This window comes from Cloeon dipterum, chromosome 1 (assembly GCF_949628265.1).
Source record: "Cloeon dipterum chromosome 1, ieCloDipt1.1, whole genome shotgun sequence".
Classification (NCBI taxonomy): Eukaryota; Metazoa; Arthropoda; class Insecta; order Ephemeroptera; family Baetidae; genus Cloeon; species Cloeon dipterum.
The window spans coordinates 27,419,029-27,441,815 of NC_088786.1; the positions used below are offsets into that span (position 1 = coordinate 27,419,029).

General features: G+C 40.4%; 4 protein-coding genes across 4 annotated transcripts; 1 reads left to right on the top strand and 3 right to left on the bottom strand.

Moving 5' to 3' along the window:
• Positions 1-1,436: 1,436 nt before the first annotated feature.
• Positions 1,437-11,306, bottom strand: LOC135936259 (prion-like-(Q/N-rich) domain-bearing protein 25). Its single transcript, XM_065479019.1, has 8 exons — positions 11,160-11,306; positions 8,347-8,466; positions 6,347-6,505; positions 4,956-5,093; positions 4,204-4,323; positions 3,758-3,895; positions 3,311-3,436; positions 1,437-2,472 (listed from the first exon to the last, which is right to left on the bottom strand). Exons 1-8 carry the CDS (start codon positions 11,251-11,253, stop codon positions 2,384-2,386), a joined length of 984 nt encoding a protein of 327 aa, XP_065335091.1. The 5' UTR covers positions 11,254-11,306; the 3' UTR covers positions 1,437-2,383.
• A 970-nt stretch (positions 11,307-12,276) lies between these two features.
• Positions 12,277-14,101, bottom strand: LOC135936250 (fibulin-2-like). The gene is made up of 8 exons (XM_065479008.1): positions 13,857-14,101; positions 13,609-13,797; positions 13,437-13,553; positions 13,244-13,384; positions 13,061-13,175; positions 12,768-12,916; positions 12,575-12,712; positions 12,277-12,522 (listed from the first exon to the last, which is right to left on the bottom strand). The coding sequence occupies exons 1-8, from the start codon at positions 13,966-13,968 to the stop codon at positions 12,455-12,457; spliced, it is 1,029 nt and encodes a 342-aa protein (XP_065335080.1). The 5' UTR covers positions 13,969-14,101; the 3' UTR covers positions 12,277-12,454.
• A 2,096-nt stretch (positions 14,102-16,197) lies between these two features.
• Positions 16,198-19,543, top strand: ApepP (Aminopeptidase P). Its single transcript, XM_065478985.1, has 12 exons — positions 16,198-16,357; positions 16,435-16,569; positions 16,849-17,017; positions 17,067-17,306; positions 17,565-17,660; positions 17,717-17,925; positions 17,983-18,248; positions 18,311-18,460; positions 18,521-18,650; positions 18,854-19,031; positions 19,092-19,267; positions 19,320-19,543. The coding sequence occupies exons 2-12, from the start codon at positions 16,459-16,461 to the stop codon at positions 19,434-19,436; spliced, it is 1,842 nt and encodes a 613-aa protein (XP_065335057.1). The 5' UTR covers positions 16,198-16,357; positions 16,435-16,458; the 3' UTR covers positions 19,437-19,543.
• Positions 19,534-21,572, bottom strand: LOC135936239 (uncharacterized). The gene is made up of 5 exons (XM_065478997.1): positions 21,103-21,572; positions 20,644-20,871; positions 20,453-20,587; positions 19,972-20,397; positions 19,534-19,912 (listed from the first exon to the last, which is right to left on the bottom strand). Exons 1-5 carry the CDS (start codon positions 21,559-21,561, stop codon positions 19,787-19,789), a joined length of 1,374 nt encoding a protein of 457 aa, XP_065335069.1. The 5' UTR covers positions 21,562-21,572; the 3' UTR covers positions 19,534-19,786.
• Between the last annotated feature and the right edge of the window lie 1,215 nt (positions 21,573-22,787).

The following is a 22,787-nucleotide window of genomic DNA, read 5'->3' on the forward strand; positions in this document are numbered from 1 at the left end:
GTTGCTTGACCTGATGTGAACTCAGTTCAGCTATTGGCGATCTTCCCGGCTAATTTCTAGTACACTTTTTGCAAGTTGAAAATGATTTATCGATCGATTTCCCCCGTTGAAAATAGTACTTTAAAAAATCATTACGATTGAACGACGAGTGGCATCAAAATTAAATTTTGAAACGATTCCCGTGTTTATTGCAATAGGTATTTTTATTCCTTTTTGGACCCTCAAAACTCGCTGACACTTGCCTGAGATGAACTATATAATTGAATAGTGCCAGAATTTAATGAAATCTCCTACAACAACAATAGTGCCCTTGTGGGCAGTATGCACATGTTCATAGCTTTAGTTAACAGATATTTTTCGCAGGAATTTTTATCCTATAGCGTGTATTGAGCCTAATTGGGTCAATTCAATTAAACGGATGCGATATTGATGATTATGCTTCGGACACGTGCTAATCAGACTAAAAGCACGCATCGCGACCACGGTTTTTTCGCCTCCCAGTTGGATGCTCACGTTCACAGGCACGCGGAATTCAGCTTGGGGTTGTTAAGCAAGTTACATTCTCATTTTTGGATTGAGAGAGGGTGGATTCATATTGATCACAATTTGCGTCCCACGTTGATTGGCAAAAAAAAGGTGGCCCATATACACGCGTAAATAAAAAATGAGACGTGCTCCCGCGCTCCTTCGTTAAAATTCACCTCACCAATTTAATCCCACGCCTTTTTCACCAGAAATTTCCGCGTTTCAGCGAAGGCCTTTTTAACAAGCCAACTCTTTTTAATCAAGAAATCCATTTTGCGTCGCATAAAGTTGTTCCGAGGCCGATTTTTCCTCCCTAGCAAGGGTTGACGGGCAAAAAGGCTGCTTTTAATTAATTGCCACCCTAACTGAGTGAGGCCGGCCTCTTGAGATAAAATTATCTGTTGACAGCAGTGTTGTGGCGAACCTGCCGTCTCTAAGCTGCTGTCGATTCTTCCGTTTGCCTCCTTCCCCCGAAAAAGAAAGAATAAAGCTCTCGCCAACGGCCCAACCCCAACACCCACACGTCGCGAAAGTCATGCTCGCAAAGCCACTCAGCAGGAAAAGGGCCAATCAATAATTCAAAACCGGATTCGCAAATTTGCTTCAGAGATAAACACACGTTTGATTTGACGCCAATTTTGCATTTGACCTTTTGAATAATTAAGTTTGCCAACTTGATCAAACGAAGTTGTTGTACGGTTCACCTTTTAAATTAATTAAAATTGAGGAAAATTAAAAAAAAACATTCAATAGAGTCAAGTCTAGTTTGGACCAGTAACTTTCCCGGGCCCTGTGGGCATTAATGTACAAATTCGCTTCAAAGGCGCAGTGTTTGCCGGCATTAGATTTGAGGGCTGACGAGTTTGCTTTTGAGGCGGTTTGGACCAACTAGACAAATTGAAACGCTCCAGTAAAATTAGAGGGCACGTATTTATTTGCATATTCGATCAAACACAAGTGTATCTCAGGATCAGATCAACGTGAAGCACTGGATTACAAACGTGAAGGGAAATAAGTACCTTTATTTTTTTTCTCTCTTTCACTCCGCAATCAGTCGGAACACAGAAGGCTAAGCTTTTCTGTTGGAGGGAGATTAAAAGTTGGCTTCCTTCCCTTTTTTATTAAATCCAACCTGAAGCCTCCATTCGCCGTGCTGATCCTTTTATTGGGTATAATAACGAAATTGCTCGAATTACTCTCTGTCCTACTCGGAGGAAAACTTAAATCGACTAGGATTACAAAGGAGGCTCATGATGCGCGACACTGAAAAATGCAGGAGTCGGAGAAAGAGACAATTAGAAAAGTTTTATTCCACGCGAGTATACAAGCTGTAGAAAAGGATTAAGATAACTGGGAAAAATACTGGATCAGCAACAAATGAACCACACTCGGTTTGACAGACACACTCACGAGTTTTCTTCAAGATGTCCACACGAATTCCCACCGCACAAGTGCTGCGAAGAACGTGTCGCTGAAAGTTTTTGGCGAGGAGCAATTATCGCCGTCACATGACGAAGAAAATCACCTGCCACAAGCTGCGCGAAGCGAAAACTGCTCCTCCGCGCGCGCCCAACTCATTTGCATGCAAAATTAGTTCCAGCAACTAAAGTCGGGGGTGGTGCTGGTGGCCGACGTTCTTTTCATCGCGAATTTATTGCCTCGTTTCATTAAAAGCCGTTTTCATTTGGATCAATTTGACTGCCTGTGCGTCAGCCGCAACGAAGGGCTTTCGCTCTTCTTTCTTCCTCAACCCTTTGCTACTACCTGTTGGATGCGCGCGGCACCACTAGTCACTGAAGATGTTTCGTATTTTTATTTTCTTTTGCTGCTGCTGCTGATGCTGTCGACGCACCGTCGCTCATGAATAATTGGCGAGGATAAATAAAATCAGCCCGCTAATCAAATAAAGGAGCAGGGAGGCTGCTGAAGTGCCGGCAGAGGCGGAATCTGTAACAGCGAGGAGAAATATTTATGTTTTGCGCAATGCGAGCAGACGCTCGCCTGGCACTTGGGCTAAGAAACTAGATTTATTTGAGAGGGGAAAATCGCCTTCGCTGAACGAATGTTACCCGGCTACTAGAGTGGAAAAAGTTTTTCATTCGCTCAGATACCGTAATAAATGAATCTGCAGATGTTTCTCGGTTTATGGAATCAGCGGCGTTCGCTTACCAAGCGTCTAACTCGATCAAACTCAAATTAGACATGCATTTCTTGCTAACATATATAGAAACATACTAATGACTTTTACAAAATGTACTTGACCCAATAAATATTATAAGATAGTTCTATACCATATGTTGAAAAACAAATGGGCAGCTAAACTCGAAATAACAGATGAAGAAATTTTTATCACATTCTAACTGGACAGCCACTGTTTTGGCTTTTCACTATCATAGGCATTTTCAACAATAGTCTAAATTCAAAATCAAATTCATCACCGCAGTAATTAGCTGCAGGAAATTTGAGTCGCTCAAGTAGACATGATCGATGCACAATCAAAGAGAGAAGGAGTAACAAATTTCATAATTCCTGCGTCTTTCACCTTAAACCACCGAACTGTATCAATGATTAAAAATATTCAAGAAACGAAATTGTATGCTTGAGTCCGGGATGTGCATAAGTACACTAAATTAACTGCATTTAAAATTAAATAACACTACAATATCACCTTCTGGTTTAGATTTTTCATGTTCGACAGCAAAACCATGCATTGCAACGTTTGAAACTATTTCATCAATAATGCAAGACTAAAAACCCACAGGATAATCAATCAAATATTACTTACTGGGTACACATCCAAACTTGTCTTTGGGATGGTGGTCAGGGGCGCACCTGCAGCGCGCATTGGAAGAGCAGATCATAGTACCGGAAAGGCCACATTCCCTCGAGTCCTCGCACACGGCATTCAAATCTACATGCCATTTAATTAGATCAATTTGTCACTCTTCCATTCAGTGACTCTGGGGAAATTGTTTCGCTGCCGCGTCACAAATAAAGAGTTTTATTGTTTCCCGTTTAGGGCCGTAAATTGAAACTAACACACGAATTGTAATGTTATTTGCTTCTCTCTCCAGCGTTTTTTGCTCATGAACATTTTGAATTAGTTGAATTACATTCACAATGCGCAATGAACATTAAATTAATGCCTCGAGTGGACACGAGAACAGGAAAAAATAAATGCACGGTTGTGACAGCGAAAGGGAGGCGGGTGTTGCGGGGGTTAAATGCTTACTCTTCGTTCGCCAGCACTTGTCGTCCATTCGATGGGTTCCTGGAGAGCACGTACACTCGGCCTGCTTACACTCGGTCAGCGGAAGAAATTGCAGGCACTGGGCGTCTACCTCGCAAGAGTCGTTCAGCTCGTGAGCAACTGCAAACAAGTCAATTTGCTGGCTACGTGTCTGCATGCAATTAAACGTAATTGCCGACATGTAATTCAACACTGTAATTAACCGGCGGCACTGAGGCCACGTTCGCCTGGCAAAACGCAGAGGACCATCTCGTTTTGCGCGAAACGGCTGCGGTTGATTGCTCAAATTCTCACTTTTACAAGCGTGACGTACATACGCAAAAGCGCGTGTGCGCCGAAATTCGTTTGGGGTCTGGGGAGCACGGGTGGAAGTACACGGGGCAGCCAGCAGTGAGAATAATCGTGGACAAGGGCAACAGCCAACTCACCAGGCAAGCACCTCCTGCGATCAGGTGCTGGCACGGCTGCCGCAGGGCAGCTGCACTCGCCGTAGCATTTCGCAGAGTTTGCGATGCACTCCTCGTCACTCGCACATGATGAACCAAGCTCTGCCGAATAAAATAAGGTTATCACAACTTAATCAAAACGGTATTTGAATAGGCACGAGAGTAGGAAGCTGAAGTTTTAGCCAACCGTGCTCCAAAAGTTTTTTATTTACCGGAACTTGGAGGGGAAGTGATTGATTGGTGCAAGCGTCTCGGGGGTTTATTGCTATGCTAAAATATGCAGAGAGCGTATCCATCGGTGTCAGAGGGTTCAGCAAGAATCTCATTTTTCACCTTAATAAATCGAGGCATCAAGTGAATCTAATTTGCGGCTATATCCAGAGTTAGAATAAAATGCAAATTCTCTCTGAACGTTTTAATAATGCTGAATATTGATTATATTCGGTTCATCTCATTTCACTGAGTAACCAAAGAAATCTAATTTTAAATATAAATGCTAAACTGCAATAATAGCATGTGATATTACAGTGAAAACAATATTTCAGTAAAAACTTGATGATAAATATTTTAAACTATTATTTATTTTGTATAAATAATAATTCATAAATAATTAATTTTGAACTTGATAAAATCCAATTATTACAGTCTTATTCTGATGAAAGCTAAATCGAAAATGTTTTGTTCATCCTGAGCTTGGAAACCTTCCACTACACAAACAAGTCGGATTTGCATACCTATGCTGCGGAGGCACTGGTCCCTGGCTTTGTTGGGATGATAGTCCTGGTGGCAGATGCACACGCCGCTGACACAGTAGACGCTGCCGCCGCCGCGAAGGTAGCAGTCGCTGCGGGAAACGCACCTGTCGCCCAAAACTGCCAACACCCCCAAATCTCGTCACCATTATAATCTCATTAGGCAGCAAGAGAAACATTTTTGACACACAGCAACCGACGTAAAACCAATATCGCGACCAGCAACCCCACGTTTTTGCGGACGCGTTAATCTCTGCCTGAACAGCGATTTGCGCGGCGTCCTGCTACGGCGGCCGTTGCTTTTTGCCACAAATAATAATCGTTTTTACGTCGCTTTGCTTGTGTAAATTTGTATGGCAGACACACACGCAAGTTTTGTTTTGGTGGCGGGAAAAAGTCTGGGATATAGAAATGAATGGGCACGCGAGAGAAATGCTTTTAAATACGACCTGCAAATCCACTCTCTACCCGAGTTTTAATAAGCTGTAATAGCTTTTTTGCTGCCCACAGTAACTTTGCTCGGCAGATTAAAACGTGGTTTTATTTGCGTTTGTTTATACTTTTTACAACTGGAGCAGGCCTGTAGAGGTAGGAATGAAAAGTTGTGTTTTTCTCGCAGCTTTTTAAAAAAATAAAATAAAATTCTTCGTGCAAAGGGAAAAGTTCAAAGATATGGTACAAGCTTTTAGACTGAAGCGATGCGCGGGTTGCATAAAAATGACTATGAGAAAATAGGTTATTCAACATAAGCTTACGTTGAACAAGCGGGGGTGGATTTTAAAAACTATGCGTTTGAGCTAAATTTATGTGCAGATCTTTCGCTTTTAAAGCATGACTGAGTTTGTAAGCTTCATTTGAAAGTTATGATTTATTATGGTTTAATCCTGCTGGAAATTCACTTTATATAGAGCCTAAAACAAGAGCCGATGAAAACGATCGTTGCAGAAAGGCATAAAAACTTTTGAAAATTATTTTAATAGTTTTTTGGCCAAGCCAGATTTGTTTTATGGGGATTTATGATATAAAATTTGGTTTCGGAAGATAAAAATTCAACAGTGGCTTCTTTATAGAAAATATTTTTAAGTGTATGTGTGACTGGTTCATTGAAAAAGAAAAAAAATGAAGTTAAAGTTTAATTAAAAAGTGTTGCAGAAATTTTGTGCTCGACTAGTTTCTGCTGCTCGATGCAGCCCTAACTCAAGAGTTAGAATGGAACGTGAATTACCAATAAATTTCCTATCATTAATTGCTGATCAACATCAATTATTTATCTAGTTTATAAATAAACAGCTCGCTACACTTAAATTAACAATTATTGCTTTTAATTTTATTTGAAAATGCCTCATTGGCATCTAGACCTAAAAATATCTTACGTCTTGAGATGTGGCACTTCCCTTCGCCAAAGTGACTGTTGATTTTACAGCGACACTTTCCAGTCTCCGAGTCCGAGGCGTTGAAACATTCAGAATCTGCGCCGAAACTGTACTGGCACTGAATGTCAGCAGTGCAGGCGTCACCGATCTTCTCCGCGACTGAAATTAATTACAAAGTAATTGGCAGTAAAACACGTGTTCCAGGCTGCGCAAAAACGAGAGTGCTGAGCAGCGAGCACCGGCGGATTTGGCTCGGCGGTGGCGGTCGTAAAAGAGAGCGTGCACCGTCATTTTTACGGTCGCGAACCTCGTTTTTAGCTCTCGAACGTGCAACGTGTCTCGCTCGGTGCTGAAGGGTCGTCCCGCCGCAGAGTTGAGGGAGGCGTGCGGCAAATATTGCATTTTATATGTACGCGACGCAAGAAAGAGATCCGCCGTGCGCGAATATGCACTTTACAGCGCTGCACTATATTTGATTTGCCCCGAGGTTTGTCGCCGCGGCTTGCAAATTGCCCATCAAAATTCGGCAAGGGGAAATTCGGGGTGCCGTGCGCGCGGATGTGCCGGTAATAAATTTTAGTGGCTCCAGATAACGAGGCGGCACTTAAAATCGGTATGATATTCCATATCCAGCTATCGCGACCGATCTTTTATCTCGAGGCCGAGCTCCAGGCGAAAATTTCAATGATTTATTTAAATCACTGACATCTGAGAAAGTCATAAATGAAAAATGGCTTGTTTGCAACCCCTGTGCAGCCCTCATTTCGGCCAATTTCTTTGTGCCACGAGTGCAAAATGAGAGAGCATCCGTGCATGTCATCCGCCAGCAGCATAAACCCAGCGTGCCAAACAGCGACTAAAAAGCTAGAACGGCTGCAGAAAAGGCTGCATTAAAAAGGTGTACGTGCTCTTGCCTAGCTGGGGCTAATCCCACAAAGCTGCACTGTCAGATCTGTGAACCGTAATAATTAAAACTGTGGCAGGGCGACGAAAAGCCACGAGAGATGGTGTTAGCACGCTCGCTTTCGTGAGAAAGGTTGCTCACAATGACACAAACTCGCCCCTTATCCTTTTTTGCGACAAACGCCACGAGAGAAGCAGAGAGTGAGGACGAGGAAACTGTTCTCCAATGCGGATTGTTTTTCGTGTGTATACAGTTTTTACATGCGATAAATGTCATTGCACCAGACGCATATTTCAACACGTGCAGCCATATAAACATTGGATGCGGAGCAAGAATTTTATCGTTGAAAAAATAAATAAAAAATGTTTTTAATTTAGTTTTAGTTAACTGCTCGTTTATACCAGATTAGATAACTTTTGTTTCATGACCGTTACATGCGTAAAACTGTAGAATCATTCTCCACTTTTAATTTGTAGGTGAATCCACCGGGGGTACAAATTTTCAAAAGTTAATATATATTCCAGCATAATAAAACAACATCAATCAATTATTGCTATTTTCCCTGCACAAGATTTACATAATTGCTAAATAATTTTTTTATTTATCAGATGAAAATGGTGGGGAATAGAGCTTTATCCTGATATATTAGGGCTGTCTCAAAGTTAGGTTTATCTCCATTTTTAACTAGCCTCGGTGAAAATGTTGGAGCAGTAAATTGCTGTATTGAAATCGCATAATGGAACAAGAATAATTTACGGTCTTCGAAAATTAACCCAGCTCCCTCACTCAGTTCTTCTATTATAACAAAACTAGCGAGAAGCTAAAAGCTTTTTGCTCTTTCCAAGATGGAAAGATTTTGCGCAATTGTGCACAATGTGAGCAATACTTGAGAGAGCAGCAGCTCCTGCATGCACCGGCTCCGGGATGCTCCACTCTCTCGCCCTCTCTCATTAGCATCCAAATTAATTTTAAGAAATGCGACGAGTGCAGAGACAATAGAGCGGCCGCCGATCTCTCGCCTCAACGCAATTTGCCCTCCTCCGTGTGCATGAGCTGTGTTTATATTTGCCTTAGCGTGCCGCGGAACACCTTATACCTGGCAAGCATAGGTCTTCAAAGAAAACGAAGTTGCGTCGGCAGAAGCACACCCCGTGTGGTCTCGAGCACTCAGCGTTCTCCGTGCACTCTGCGGTGGTCGAGCACTGCGTTGACGTCACTGTAAAAATTCACACCGCACATGAGACTGGGTTAATTTTACGAATTATTTACGCGCCCACTCTCTCTGCCTGACTGACAGTATAATCTGCGCTTAATGAAGGAGGAGTAAGCGTGAAATCGCCCACGAACTGAAATGTTTTTGTTCATTCATGGCGACGTTCGGTTCAGTCCCCGCACTTGACAGGCGAAAATTTCCTAAAAAAATGCTTTCTGCGCAGTAAATAGTCAAACTCTTATGTGTGACATGCTAGCATAATATTAATTATAGTCACATATTCTAAAACCATTTACGCAGACTACTAGATATTCTATACGGCCATCAAAAGTTTGAGACCGCAACATTTAAACAAATTTGTTCGTGCATTGGTAAAACGGGCGCGGAATTCCTTCCTTTCACTCTATTGCTATACTACTTGATTCCAAATAACTTCAAACCATGGTTCCCAGTATATAATACAGTTTTAATAATTATGAAGATGCTGAATGATGTGCTAAAAGGGATTGAAATTCTTGAATTTCTAAAAATCAACGCTCTTCACCGTCGCCAACAATTAACAATTTTAATTTTTGCATGAGGCCTACATATTTAAGCCTTTTAACTAACAATTATTTCTTTCAAAGCAGTTAGTCTGGTGTAACATTTCGCAAACACAAAGCCATCACTCATTGGAACTATTTTTTAATAGTCAACTGAATGTAATGAACGCAAAAAATATTACAAAAAGACGATAGCAAATATCAATATCTTTAATTTCGTTTGAAAGTTTTAATTAAACTATATTTTTTCAAAAAATTAAAGAATAGTAAATAAGTAAAAATGTTTCAAAATAATTTGAAAACGTCAAATTTATAAAAAGAACTAAAAGTTATAAAATTGCATGTCTGCAAAGTTAAAATAAAAATAAATATCAGATTCCATAACCTGTCTTTTAAAGACTCTGAAGAAGTAATTACCAGCCGCCACTCGTCGTGCAGGACATTTGCGTAAAATCGCTGAATTTTAAAACAGCCCGCAACAAAACAAGTTAACTTATATTATTTTTAAATCAACTCAGAACATCATGACCATCTGAAAGTGCATTTTCTCTTTGAAGGTGTCTACAACCAACATTTATAAATAAAAAATAAAATCTTAATTGCTTAGTTAATGCAATCAGTATACAAAAATTAAGAAAATTAATATATTTATTTTCATTACCTGAGTTCCTTACAATCTGTGGTCTCTGGCTAAACTATTAAGAGCTTATACACACTTAATTGTATCATTTCGAAATGGACACTCTCCAGTGCAATTATGCCATCATCTGTGAATGTGAGTACACAACATGCGCGTTTGAATCGGCGACCAATGCGTACTCTATGCCCGGATCGACAACCGCAACCTTGAACTAAGTTATAGGCAAACACAAATGATTTAAATTTATTGCGACGCGTGAGCGGTCAGCCCGTCTCTGCGGTCGCCGCGTGTGTGTGTTTGTTATTAATAAACGGCGGTTGAAAGGGTTTGGCGAAAGGCGGCGGTGCTCACCGCGTCTGCGAGAGAGCGGACTCGCCTACCTCCTCGGTCTTCGAAGGGAGAGAGAATGCGTGCCCCGCAGTGTGAGTGTGAGTGTGGGCCGACGAGAGCTGGCCGGGTTGCGGTCAAGGCGCACGCTCGCGGGCCGCGACTCAGTGCCAGGAGCTCATGCGAGCGCAGACGGTCGCGCAGCATCCGTTTTTAAATCAATGTGGCATTCCGCTGTATGAGTTTGTGTGTGTATGCTGTGTGTGTGCTGGCGGGCGGGCGGGCGGGCTGCCAGTTATATTATACATTGCGCGAGCGAGAGGTGCGCCGTGATGCGGTGCTCGCTTTGAATGTGCCGAGAGCAGGCAGCGCGCTGCCGTCGCAGTCACTCGTCCCGGTTATATATTTCAATTATTGTAGATTTTTATTTATTTAATACGCCCGCACAAATAGTCTCGTCGCTAAAAACTAGCACACTGGAACAAGTTTATAATTTTTGTACATCACATCAGATAAAACAATAATTATTGAATCAAATCTGTTTGTTTGGTTGTGTTCTAAATTTCCCTTATTGTTTACCTGTGTTTAACGTTAGCTCATAGCTTCAATTTTATCCAGACGATTCTTATCGTAATTATTTCTTGTTTATGCAATTAACTAATTTAATAGGTATCATAAATATCCACGTTCAAAAATAATTTTTTAATGAGTTTTCGCTTTCTTAACTTGATTTTCTTCGCTTTTTTATCACCTACGAGCTTTCAGGTATGGATCAATTTTCATTAAAACTATATTTCTCATTGCAATTTAAATCAATGTTCAAAATAAAATTGAACTAACAATTAAATTTCAATGTATCAGGAAAATATTTGGAGAAGCGCACGCCATTGTTGAAAATAATTGAATCTAAATATAAAAAAAAATTAAATTTTTCATAAAAATTACAGGAAAGCAATAATTTTCCAACCATTCATTATTAAATTGATCATTTTGCGAGGAAAATATTTCAAATTCGTGTGCTCATTTGAATGAGTTTATTCAAGTAGAGTAATTATTTGTCTTGATGATCCGTTTTTTGCCATGAGACTACAATGTGTTTTGGTTCTGATTTGAACATACTACAAAACTCATAGTCAGTTCACCGATACACGTCTTATAGAAAGGATACAAAATAAACAATGTTTTACCTTGGATGATATCAAATTCTGAGTAGACGAGTTCGATCAAAGTACACCATTGTATGAGCAGTGCAAGCTGAGCATACCTCGCCCATTGGCACATCTTGGCGGTTGAAAATAGAAAAACGAGGAGCGACTCTTTCAAGTCGAGCGGCCGTTATCACGTGGACGCGCTTGATAAGCGTTTTTGATAACTTCATAAACAGCGAGTATATAGAACTCTTAAGCGTCATTTTCAGAGGGTGCGGTGTGCTATCTTATTATTGCACATTTCCCTTACAATCACGGTGACGTGGCTTTGAATCAGAGCATCAGAGAAAATAGATACATTAAATATTGGCATACCTCTGTCACCTCTGGGGATAACGTCTAATTTGCAATTAGCCTTTAAATTCAATATCTGTTTTGAAGAATCCGAAAAAAGTGAGGATACTGTCAGAAATGACTAACCAATACCTTTTGAATGACAAAATCATCTTATTTTCAAAGTCTGCACCATTGGTTATTTCCGTACCTAGGAACAAAGTAATCAATATGATATGATATATATATATATATATATATATATATATATATATATATATATATGACTCCTCATAGAGTGACGGAGAGAGGGAGAGGGGAGAGAGAGCAACAGTCAATTTCATTAGTCAGCAGCGAGCAGCGCAGATTGAAGCCAGCCTAATAATTCTGAACCGCAGAAATGGAAAGACAAAGACCAATATATGCAAATCAGAAACACTCACAGCGGATTTCGTAGATTGGCAAAGGCGCGCCCACACTATTTAATTTTGCAAACGATGAGAAATTCCGATAAATGTGTTTCACGCCGTACCAAAAACAATTATACTCTGCCCGGGTGCAGACAATACCGTGTGTTTACACAGCAGATTTAGTTGCGTGTGCGGCACTGGAGTGAATTATATGTGCTCTCTCGCGTTGACGGTGCTCGGTGTTTTGAATATAAACGTTTATTGCAAGCCTCAGCGAGGTGGAACGCACAGCACCAAGTTATTCTCCGCGCCACAACTACAAGGCTTGAAAGGGAATGCTGGTAATTATTTAACACACCAGCTGGCAGAGTGAATAGTGAATACAATCTGCAGTGACAAATCTGGCATTGAAATTAAATTGTTGAGAAAAACATGGCTGATTTTATTCACATTCAATTATGGCCCGTTACATTTCATTCATTAAAATATAATAGCTAAATTCGGTTCTGCTCAGGTTCTGCTGCATTCATACGCTCTCGTTAGTCTGGACTTCGCATTTAGAAGGTGTAGAAATTCAGTGGCTCCTCCCTGTTAGGCAAATCGCACTGCTGCGATCAGCACCGCGAGCAGGCCAGGCATCATAATTAGAGATGCGGCACCTGAATTCGCATTTGGTTAAGTTTTGAAACTTTTAAATCATATTAAACATACTATTGCAACGTCTAGTGCTTAAATCTGGTTTGTACTCAGGCTTGCACGTGCACGAACCGGCTATGCAGTGTAACCTCTGGTTGTTGCCATCAGCTGCAATATAGCACTCGTCTGGTCTGTCACACCGATCGCCTAAACCTTTTAAACAATTTTTCTGAGTTAACCATTGTTTGGCCATGCAATTAATTAGAACCTTTATCCTCCCAGCATTTCATATCTGAAAAATGCGTTCTAGTCTTGCAGATGCACTCGCTCCTAAGGCACTCTGCTAAATCGCCAAACGCTACGGTGCACTGGATCGACTCTTCGCAGCGAGATTTGAATCCATCGGCTACCTCCAAACTGCAAATTAAACACAGAGCCTTTGATAAATTGATAAATCTGCATGGGGAAATATATGCATTTAATCATTATTTTTTAAGTGGTCAGCGAGTTACATCAAGAAGGGCTGCTGGGGTTTTCTGATCGCGGCTGGTAATTACTAACCATCTTTTGTTGTCGGCGGCAACCACAAAGCCCTCCTTGCACACACAAGTATTTTGGTAACATATAGAATTTGGCGTTGTGCACATGTCATTTCCATTGCATTTTGCATCCAGATCTTGAAAGAAAATAGCACACAACATAAATCGTTTCTTTAGCGTTTTCGAAATTATTAAGAGTTAAAACCTTTTGATTCAATGCATGCTCCCAGTTGATTGAGCTTCGTGCCTGGTCTGCAAACGCATTGATAATCCTTACATTCAGTGTTTCTGTTTAATGTGCTGCACTGCATGTCTTCCTCGCAACCACCACCGATCCTATCCATCACTGAAATATATCAATTAAAAAATGCATTTTATAGCACTAAAATTACACCTACGTGGCAAGCATTTGCTCTTGTCAATTGATTCAATAAATTTATCTTCACACTGGCACTTCCCTTGGCGACACTTTGATTCATTTATTCTGCATTCTCTGTCGCTTGTGCACGTTTGACCTTAAAAAAGTGGTAATAATTATACTGAACTAACAGAAAAAATCGTGCATCTTACTTGATCTAAATGATGTTATAGGCTCTATGCACTTTGCTTCATCCGCATAAAATTCGGACCCGTCCTTGCACTCGCACCGTCCACCAAAGCAATCAGCATTTGGTCCCCATTGGCTTTCGCACACCACCCCGGACGAGCACTGAATTTCAGGTAGTTGCTGCGGCGGTAAAGTGGTTGCCTCCTCGTCCACTGTCAGAAAATCCTGAATATTTAACCCCTCGGCACGAATCGGAGTAAAAATACAGTACCTTTGTCGTGGCTGTCGTGGTTGTGGTTATCGTGGTCGTGTGCTGAACCTGAGGCCAAAAGGGCAAGCAGCACGATCGCCAATAGTGGAGCAGACATGATTCGCCACTGCATGCAGACTTGTCAAGAAAAGGAGCAAAGGTGTGGCTACGGCTAGTTGCAGCTTCTTCTGATATCTAATACAAGCGCCGGTGTGGAGGCTACGCTTTTATGAAATATTGCAGAGATAACAGGATGACTCGACTTGATAAGATAGAGACGAACACTCTCGCTCGCGTTTTCGGGAGATGCAGAATTCGATCGTCTTTTCCACTCCACAGACACAGCGTGCTGACGAAAATATCATTTCCTTTCTTGTCACATCCTTTGCCCTGCCCCAGATAAGCAAGGAGTCAAACGTATTCACTCGGTTTTACCTTATTGCTGTGCATTTTTCGCAGAAGCGCGTACTGCACTAAACACTGACTAACTAACCGGAAAGAAACCGCAAGGAGAAAGAGAGGAAAACAAAATATGTGGTCTCTTCTCTGTTTAAACGAAAATGGGGATTCTGTTGCAAGGAGAACGCTCAACGTATTTGCTTTTGATACTTCTTCTGACTCATTTTTGACGCAAGCTCATTGTCAGCTAACAAGAACTGTGTTAATTAAAAAGTAAAACTTGTGAGGTCATAAGTGAATGATGTATATTCGCACATTTGAACCATAAAAAAATTGAAATTTAATTTTTACCTTTATTTGGTCACCAATACCCACTCTAACAGTTTTTTCATTTTACTCCATTTGAAACACAGAAAGAATCACTGTAGATATCAATTATAGTCTCATAGTTAAAGCATATCATTCACAATTAGTGCCTTTACTTTCAATTTCAATTCGTCGCTTTCAATTTCAATTCGTTGCTTTCACTGTAAATCTTAAAAATAATAACAACAAAGTTTCATCAATAAAACTATCAGGGATTATAAAATACATATTAATTGTTTTAAAGCGATATATATTAAAAAAATCCTATATTTGAATCTCCTTTGTTTAAAACTATTTCAACTTGGATTCAGAATAATCATTTTGATCAACCTCAGCGCTCTCATTAATAATAATATTAAATAATATTTTCATTTGTTTAAAGTCTATATACGAAGCATGAAAGCGATCGTAAAAAACTTCTTGATGAGAGTGCATCACTGATCGGTTAAATCTGGTTATCTTAAAGGAAAGACCAAAAATATTAATTGCAATCGAAATAAGGAAAAAAGTAAAAGAATAACGAGAATAACAATCAAGTAGGAAAACTACGGCTCCACTCGCGCCCTCATGAGCATGAAATCACGTGATCTGAATATAGATGAAACGCGGTGAAAGAGTACACGAATAGGTCAGTAGGGTGCTGCAGGGTGCAGAGTGAGAGGCTGATTGTGGGGCGAAAGAGGTTGACGCATCGTCAATGAAAACTAAAAGTGTCTGATTTCATCGTTTATCTTTTATATCGATTCAGCTATCCGCTTGCCAATTTTTGCATTTTTTCCTTGCCACCACTCCAATTTTATAATTAATTTCAGCTGATATGTATAGTTTTTCATGCCAAGCTAGTTTGGGAAGTCAGTAAGTTTAGTATGTACATATTACTGTCATTCTCTTTTTCTCATTTTTCCGCACTTACTCACATATAAGTTTCCTTCTTATCAAACTAATAAAAATCAGTCCATGCAATGCTGGTTATAAAGTAAAGCTGTGATTTAAATGAGTTTAGGAAAAGGATAAATTTAGTGAATTTTTGTAAACGCTTGATGAAACCCCGGCCTGGATTACACACTGGCTTCCGTCAAAGAGTTGATTTTTGCTACACTATAATTTGTATTTGAAAAATGCGACCACTCGAGGTTGTTTCCATGTTTAATATAATTAAAACCTTCATCCTCGTTGTCAACTACATATAATTTGTGTTTCATAATTATTATTCATCTTGGTAGCGGAAAAATTTTGCATTTCTCACAAACCAAAGCCGAGTTTTCTTGTTGGTTGCAAGAAAAGGGCAACAATATATTCGACAGTGAAAATTTGGGTTCTTGTTGAGCGATGCGCAATTGTTACCTATTGTTAAATTAATTATTGTTAATTATTTTCACAAGGTTGAGCAGTTTTGCCATTGGTTATGCATACCATTTTATAAGTAAAAATATATCATTATTATTATAACCATGCCACTTAAAAGTTTATTTATTTGTGATTTTGTGCCTCACCACTTATCAAAAGAGTCTCCAAATTATACCGAGAAACCCGCGCCTGGCGCTCCATGCACGCAATGTCACGTCACGTGCTCTGCCGGCAGCCGGCTGTTTAGTTGACAACAGAGACACGCCTCTTTTACTTTCGTTGTTGATGACACCGTAATAATCTGCGTACAAAATAACATAATTTAGAACAGGCACTGCACAATCTCGTCCTTGTTTCTTATCTGTCTCGTCGAGTCCGTCCGATAGTCCATCCATTTTTTACTATAGCAGGTGATTTAAATTGCTTACTGCTTTACCTTTGTCCGTTGAAGTATAAAATCGCATACAATTGTCTTGTTTTTATCCAGACCCAGATACTCGATCTGTTCATCATGAGCCGAAGACAGGTTCTGAAAGAGCTGCGGCAGATCATGAAAGTCAAGGAATTTGTAGGACCTGAGCCAATTCACGCCTACATCATATCATCTGGAGATGCTCACCAAGTGCGTCACTTTCCATTGCGTGGGTCTGAGTTAGGCTTGTCCCCTTAATTTTAAGGTGAAACCTTTGAGAGGTTGAAGAGTGACACATGAGGGGACACATGCATTGGGTGAGTCCAAATTAGCCTGACCCCTCAACTGACCCGTCATCTTTTAGAAAAAAATAAGGGGTCAAGCTCACTCGGACTAACCCATGACTCCCATGAGGGGACAAGCCTATGGAACTCAGACCCACCCATTGAACAACTTTTCCTTAGACAAGCAAATTTTATCATTTGATAGAGCGAGTATCTGGCAGATTGTGACAAGAGGAGAGCCTTTATTTCTGGATTCACTGGGTCTGCTGGTACAGCCATTGTGACTGATGACCATGCATGCATGTGGACAGACGGCAGATATTTCTTGCAAGCGACCAGAGAAATGTCATCTGATTGGACCCTTATGAAAGATGGTAGACTAGCAGAAAAAGATGTAACAATAATTTGACCATAAACTTTCAGGCATTCCAACAACTCCTACGCAAGCAACTTGGTTGTCCAAGAACCTGGCAAGGAATTCAAGAGTGGGTTTCGACCCTTATTTAATTTCCCACAGCGAGTACCGTCCACTGAAGGCACATCTTGAATCGGCTGGAATTTACTTGGTAGCCGTGGAAAAAAACCTGGTTGATGTTGTCTGGGACAAGGAAAGACCAGAACGTCCCAATGGACCTGTAATTCCTTTAGGGCTAAAATACTCAGGTAATAATGATTTTAAGTTATGACACATGCGGGTCATAAAACCATGTAAAATTGATTGGCTTCAGGAAAGTTGCTATATTCCGTGTAGTAATAGTCCACTGCAAAGAACTGATAATAGCACAAAAATTTCAAGTGTTTTCAAGAATAAAAGTCAAGTAGCACTCGAGTGTTTAATGGAAAGCTGTTACACTATTGTTGTGGACGTTTTAGGGTTTAAAAAGCGTTTATTATCATTGCTTCCAATAAAAATTATTTCAGGAGTCACGAGCGCGTCAAAAGTCAGTGATGTTCGAGAGCAGATGGCAGAGAAGAATGCGGCCCTCATTGTCTTTACAGCTTTGGATGACATTGCATGTTAGTATCAAAGCTAATCAGACAGCTGCAGTTTAAAGAACTATTTCGTTTAACAGGGCTGTTCAACTTACGTGGATCAGACATTTCGTTCAATCCAGTCTTCTTCTCTTACGCCACTGTGAGCCAAACCTCTGCTGTCCTGTACATCGATGAATCAAAACTTCCTCCGGAAATTCACCAGCACTTTGAAACTGAGGGTATCCAAGTCACTTTTTCCCCGTATAAGGCAATCACAACCTGCATTGAGTCAGCAGTAAATGAACTTGTAAGAAGTTCCATTTAACCATCACCATACAAATTTAATAAATAAATTCATTTGCAGAGTCCTTCCGACAAGATTTGGATTTCTGAAAAATCCAGTATTGCCCTGACTAGTCTAGTGCCTGAGAACATGCTCCTGACAGACATCAGCCCTGTTTCTCTGATGAAAACTATCAAAAATGCCACAGAAGTTGATGGCATGATTAATGCGCACATCAGAGATGCTTCGGCTCTGTGCAGATACTTTGCCTGGCTTGAGAAGGAGGTTGCTCTAGGAAACAAAGTCACAGAGATCTCTGGCGCTACCAAACTGGAGCAGTTTCGATCGTAAGAAATCACTGCCAAGTAAATGTTGCCTTTTATAACATAATATAACTTCATTTTTTAAGGGAGTTGGATGAGTTTGTTGGACTCAGCTTTGAAACGATTTCTTCTGTTGGTTCTAATGCTGCAATCATCCACTATTCGCCTGACCCCACGACTGACAGACCAATCACAGACCAGCACATTTATCTTTGTGATTCAGGAGCACAATTCAAGTATGTGGCATTTTGATATAATATGCTGTTTAAAATTTTAAACTCGTATTCCAACTCTAGAGATGGGACAACTGATGTTACTCGCACAATTCATCTCGGCACTCCTACTGATTTTGAAAAGGAGAGCTTCACCAGAGTGTTCAAGGGAGCCTTTGCTATCCGAAGCTGCATATTCCCAAATAAACTCAAGGTATTGTAAAATGGATTTAATTTGTTGAAAAACGAGGCTAGAAATTGCGTTTATATCAGAGTCTTGTATTTGTTTGCTCTGCTGTATAGTTTTGCTTTAAATTTAAAAATCCTAAAATATCAGCCTTTAACTTAAACCCATATTTATTATCCTCAATGCGAACAATAAAAATTCAAATAAATATTATAATTTCAACTTAACAGGGGAACTATTTGGATACCCTTGCCAGAAAGCCTCTCTGGGACATCGGATTGGATTACCTTCATGGCACAAGTCACGGCATCGGTTCGTACCTAAACGTTCACGAAGGACCGATCGGCATCACATACAAAAATTGCCCTCACGATCCTGGCATGCAAGCCAATATGTTCCTCTCTAACGGTAACTGAACTACTCTCTCGCAGTTCTTGTGCAGATTAAACAAATAATGACCTTATGCAGAGCCTGGATACTACGAGGACGGCAGTTTTGGAATCCGTATTGAAAACATTGTGCGGGTTGTGCCTGCAACAGCTCGATTCAACTTCAAGGACAGGGGCTTCCTCACCTTTGAGGATGTCACAGTGGTGCCTCTGCAGACGAAAATGTTTGTCAAATCTTTGCTGACCACTGAGGAGGTAATAATCTAGAGATCCATCTTTTTCTCTGCTAATTTTTCAAATTTGGCAGATCAACTACATCAATGAGTATCACGCAAAGTGCTTGGAACTTGTGGGTCCACTCCTTCAAAAGGGAAACCACCATGAGGCTCTGCAATGGCTCCAGAGAGAAACCCAGCCCATCTGATTGGAGTGTGGTGAACTCTTGTGCAGTATTCGTAAGAACCAATTTTTAAGAGTCAAATCAAAGTTGTGGTGATAAGATTGAAATAAATAATTTGGAATATTATTTAACTTTTTCTTTCATTTGCTCAAAATATATAATATAGATTCTCAAACATTCAGAAACAATTATTATCAGCTAATGGTAAACAGAGGGTAAAATAGATAAAAATTGGAGAAACATGTCTTGTCTTTTTACATCTTGATATCAGAACACAAATTTTAAAATTCAATCACATGCCCACCATCAGTTCTTGATGACTTCTTACAACATTTTTTCTCATAATAAGTAAGGCAGAGTTCAGAGGTATGTCGTTATTTCCTTTTCAATTCGCTAATTTTTTGCAGATTTTGTAGCACAAGTCTGCTCTGCACTGCATTGTACTGAGCGTTCGCCAAAATCTTGTGTGAGGCAGCGGCAGTCATATTCTTGCAATGCTTCTAAATAAAAATAAATGTGCTTTTATTAACACACGCAATGGCAAACTTTCAGATTCTACCTGTTTGTGATCAGAGGTCTCACTTTCGCTGCTGCTCCTAAGTTTGGATAGATCCAGGGGCGGAACAAATGCAGTCGGAAGTTTGCTGTATGGCCTGGGGGAAAGCAGCGAGAAGGCAGCTGGCGACTTGAGCCGTTTTACCATTTCTCCATCTCTGGCAGGGACACTGGCAATGTTGAGTTGAGTCGGGCGGCTCTTTCTGCACAGCCGCCACTGAACTGATGGAGGGCCCATGATTGGGTTTTCAGGCGTTTGTGCAGTCCATCGCTCTACTCTGGATCTCGAGTCATCTTTAGGGAGGCTCTGTAAGCTCAAGTCATTCTCGCAGCTTGACTGGTCGCAAGACTTCTTGGAAACGCTGGAAATGATGATAGGGGTAGAGGTCTTTGACGGCAGGGATACCGACTCAAGGGACTGCGATTTTTCCTGGAAACATATCTTGGTTTGAGCGTTTATAGAATTGTGATGCTAGTTTGCTTACCAAGGTCTGCTCCTCTGCTGGGCTTGGTGTATTCCTCTCGACATTGACTTCAGTTTTAGTGTCTGGCATGGTGAGGCTTATACTGCGCTCAGAGTTGCGCTTGGACACTTGCACATCCTGGTTTCCTACCCAAAACTGAAATTGGAGGAAATTAAGGCTCTTAAATTTTATATGAATAGATTATAATATACCTCTATCAAGCTCTGATCACAATCATCCTCATCACCAGCAGAGACTTCTCTTTCAAGTGAGGCATCGCAGGACTGAGACCTTTTAAAGTTGTGATGAGCAATAGATTCTAAGTCAGGGTGATAGGGAGGTAGCACCACTCTTCTGTCGTAGGCAGCATGCTCGATCCTCACATTGTCCATCATGAGTTGTTTCTTCATCAGCTCACGTTTCAACAGTTCATTCTGCTCCTGTTTAAAATTGAGAACATGGGGCATTAAATTTAACTAAAATAGCTAGACCAAGTCCTACACAGAATTCACATAAATATTGTGTCAGAGGAGTAAGAAAAAGACGTACAGTGAAAGTATCAAATAATTTGGATTCCTCAAATATTTTCTGCACTGCATACTTTTCATATTTGAGGGAAAGCAAAATGACTTCACTCTATCTTAATTTTTCTAACATTTAAATTTCCCTACCTTCAAGAGATCTATGACAATTTTGCACTCGACATGTGGATCCTCGTCGAGCTCGACGAGTTCATCCTTGCAGCAGTCAAACAATCCATAACGAGGAGCAACCTTTTGATGGCGCATTATGGTGGAGGAATTTGGCACGGAGGAGGCGAGCGATGCGAGGCTGACTGAGCGCGAAATTCCCGAGTCGTGCTGGGACGCGGCGAATTCCACCGAAAGGGTCGACTGGGCCCGCAGGTCCCCAAGGGAGCTCCGCAGTTTGGTGGGAATGCGCGAGGGCCGCCTCTGCAAAGGCGGCGGCCGCTGCATGCTGGGAACGGAGCAATTCTCAGGGCGCAGGTTGGGTCGGCGTGTTGTGCGTGTCGGCTGGAGCGGTGCTCGGCTGGTGCTGTGCTGTTTTGTTTGCTGGTGCGCTGGAGGGCAGGTGTGCGGATTCTGAATGCTTTCGCCACCGGGGTGCATGCGCACTTGTGTCACTTTTGGTTAGCTACCCCTCAGGCTGAGTGCAGAGACTGGATTTCCGCTCCACGAAGGCCTCGGTGGGGGGTGCATTTTGATTAGATTGATCGACTGCGTTTATAACTAAGACTCTGTGATTTTTATGTCAAGGCTGACGCACCTAATGAAAATTAAACGATCTAGTACATGCTCCAAATAGTGGAGTTTTTGCGCCCCGTTATTGATTTTTGATGTTGCGCTTGACACACGCCTTTATTATGTATTTTGGCAACCTCCACACAAAATCACCACTAATGAAATATTTTAATTTCTTTAATTAGTTTTGCTTGATTGCCAAACAACCATAATAGTTTCAATTTTCTATGGATGAACCAACCTCATGAAGTGTCGACAGTTTTAATGCGACTATTTTTATTTCGGAAGATTAAATTGGGGCACAATTCCTCATTCTGTTTCTATTACATCTGATAAATTTTGTCACGATGCTCTTGTTGACAAAGGGGACATTTATTTATGGATTAATTGTATCGTAAAAGGAAAAAACGCAGAAAAAATAGTGAAATACAAAAAATTAAAAATACCTGGTTTTTATTTTATCCTTTGAAATGGCGTATAAATATGAATGTTGTGTTAGTTTCTTTTAAAACTAAATAAAATAGAATAAATATACAAAACTCAAATAACCAAATAAAAAAAAAAAATCATCTGTCGTGAAATAAGCCGACTTACAGATTGATCAGATGATGTGTAATAACGAAACTAGTTGGAAATTAAGTATGCTCTTACAAATAGGAAATATTACAGGGTTTCGGATTTTATTTTAACGAAAATATACTCTAAGTCAGAATTTAAAAATTAGAAATCATCCTCACTACATGCAACGAAAATTATCGGTTTTAAGCATGAAATTGTTGTTGTTTAAGCAAAACAAAACAGGCTTTTAGTCTGTCGAGCGGTTGGATTAAGTAGATTAGTAGCAAATTTTGCTGCTATATTTTATTCACGAATTTCAGCGAACTTATTTTATGTTATGTTTATAAATAGTTTACTCTATATTATGATAAATATTATTACGTTTTAGGAGAAAATAAAAATTAATTTAATAGAAATTAAAAAAAATATTTGCCAGAATGGATATCAATTATCCCAATTATGTATGTAATAGTGAATTATTGAGAGAAAAGTCCAATAACATGCTCTCGTACTGTACTGCAGCTATGCTCATACAA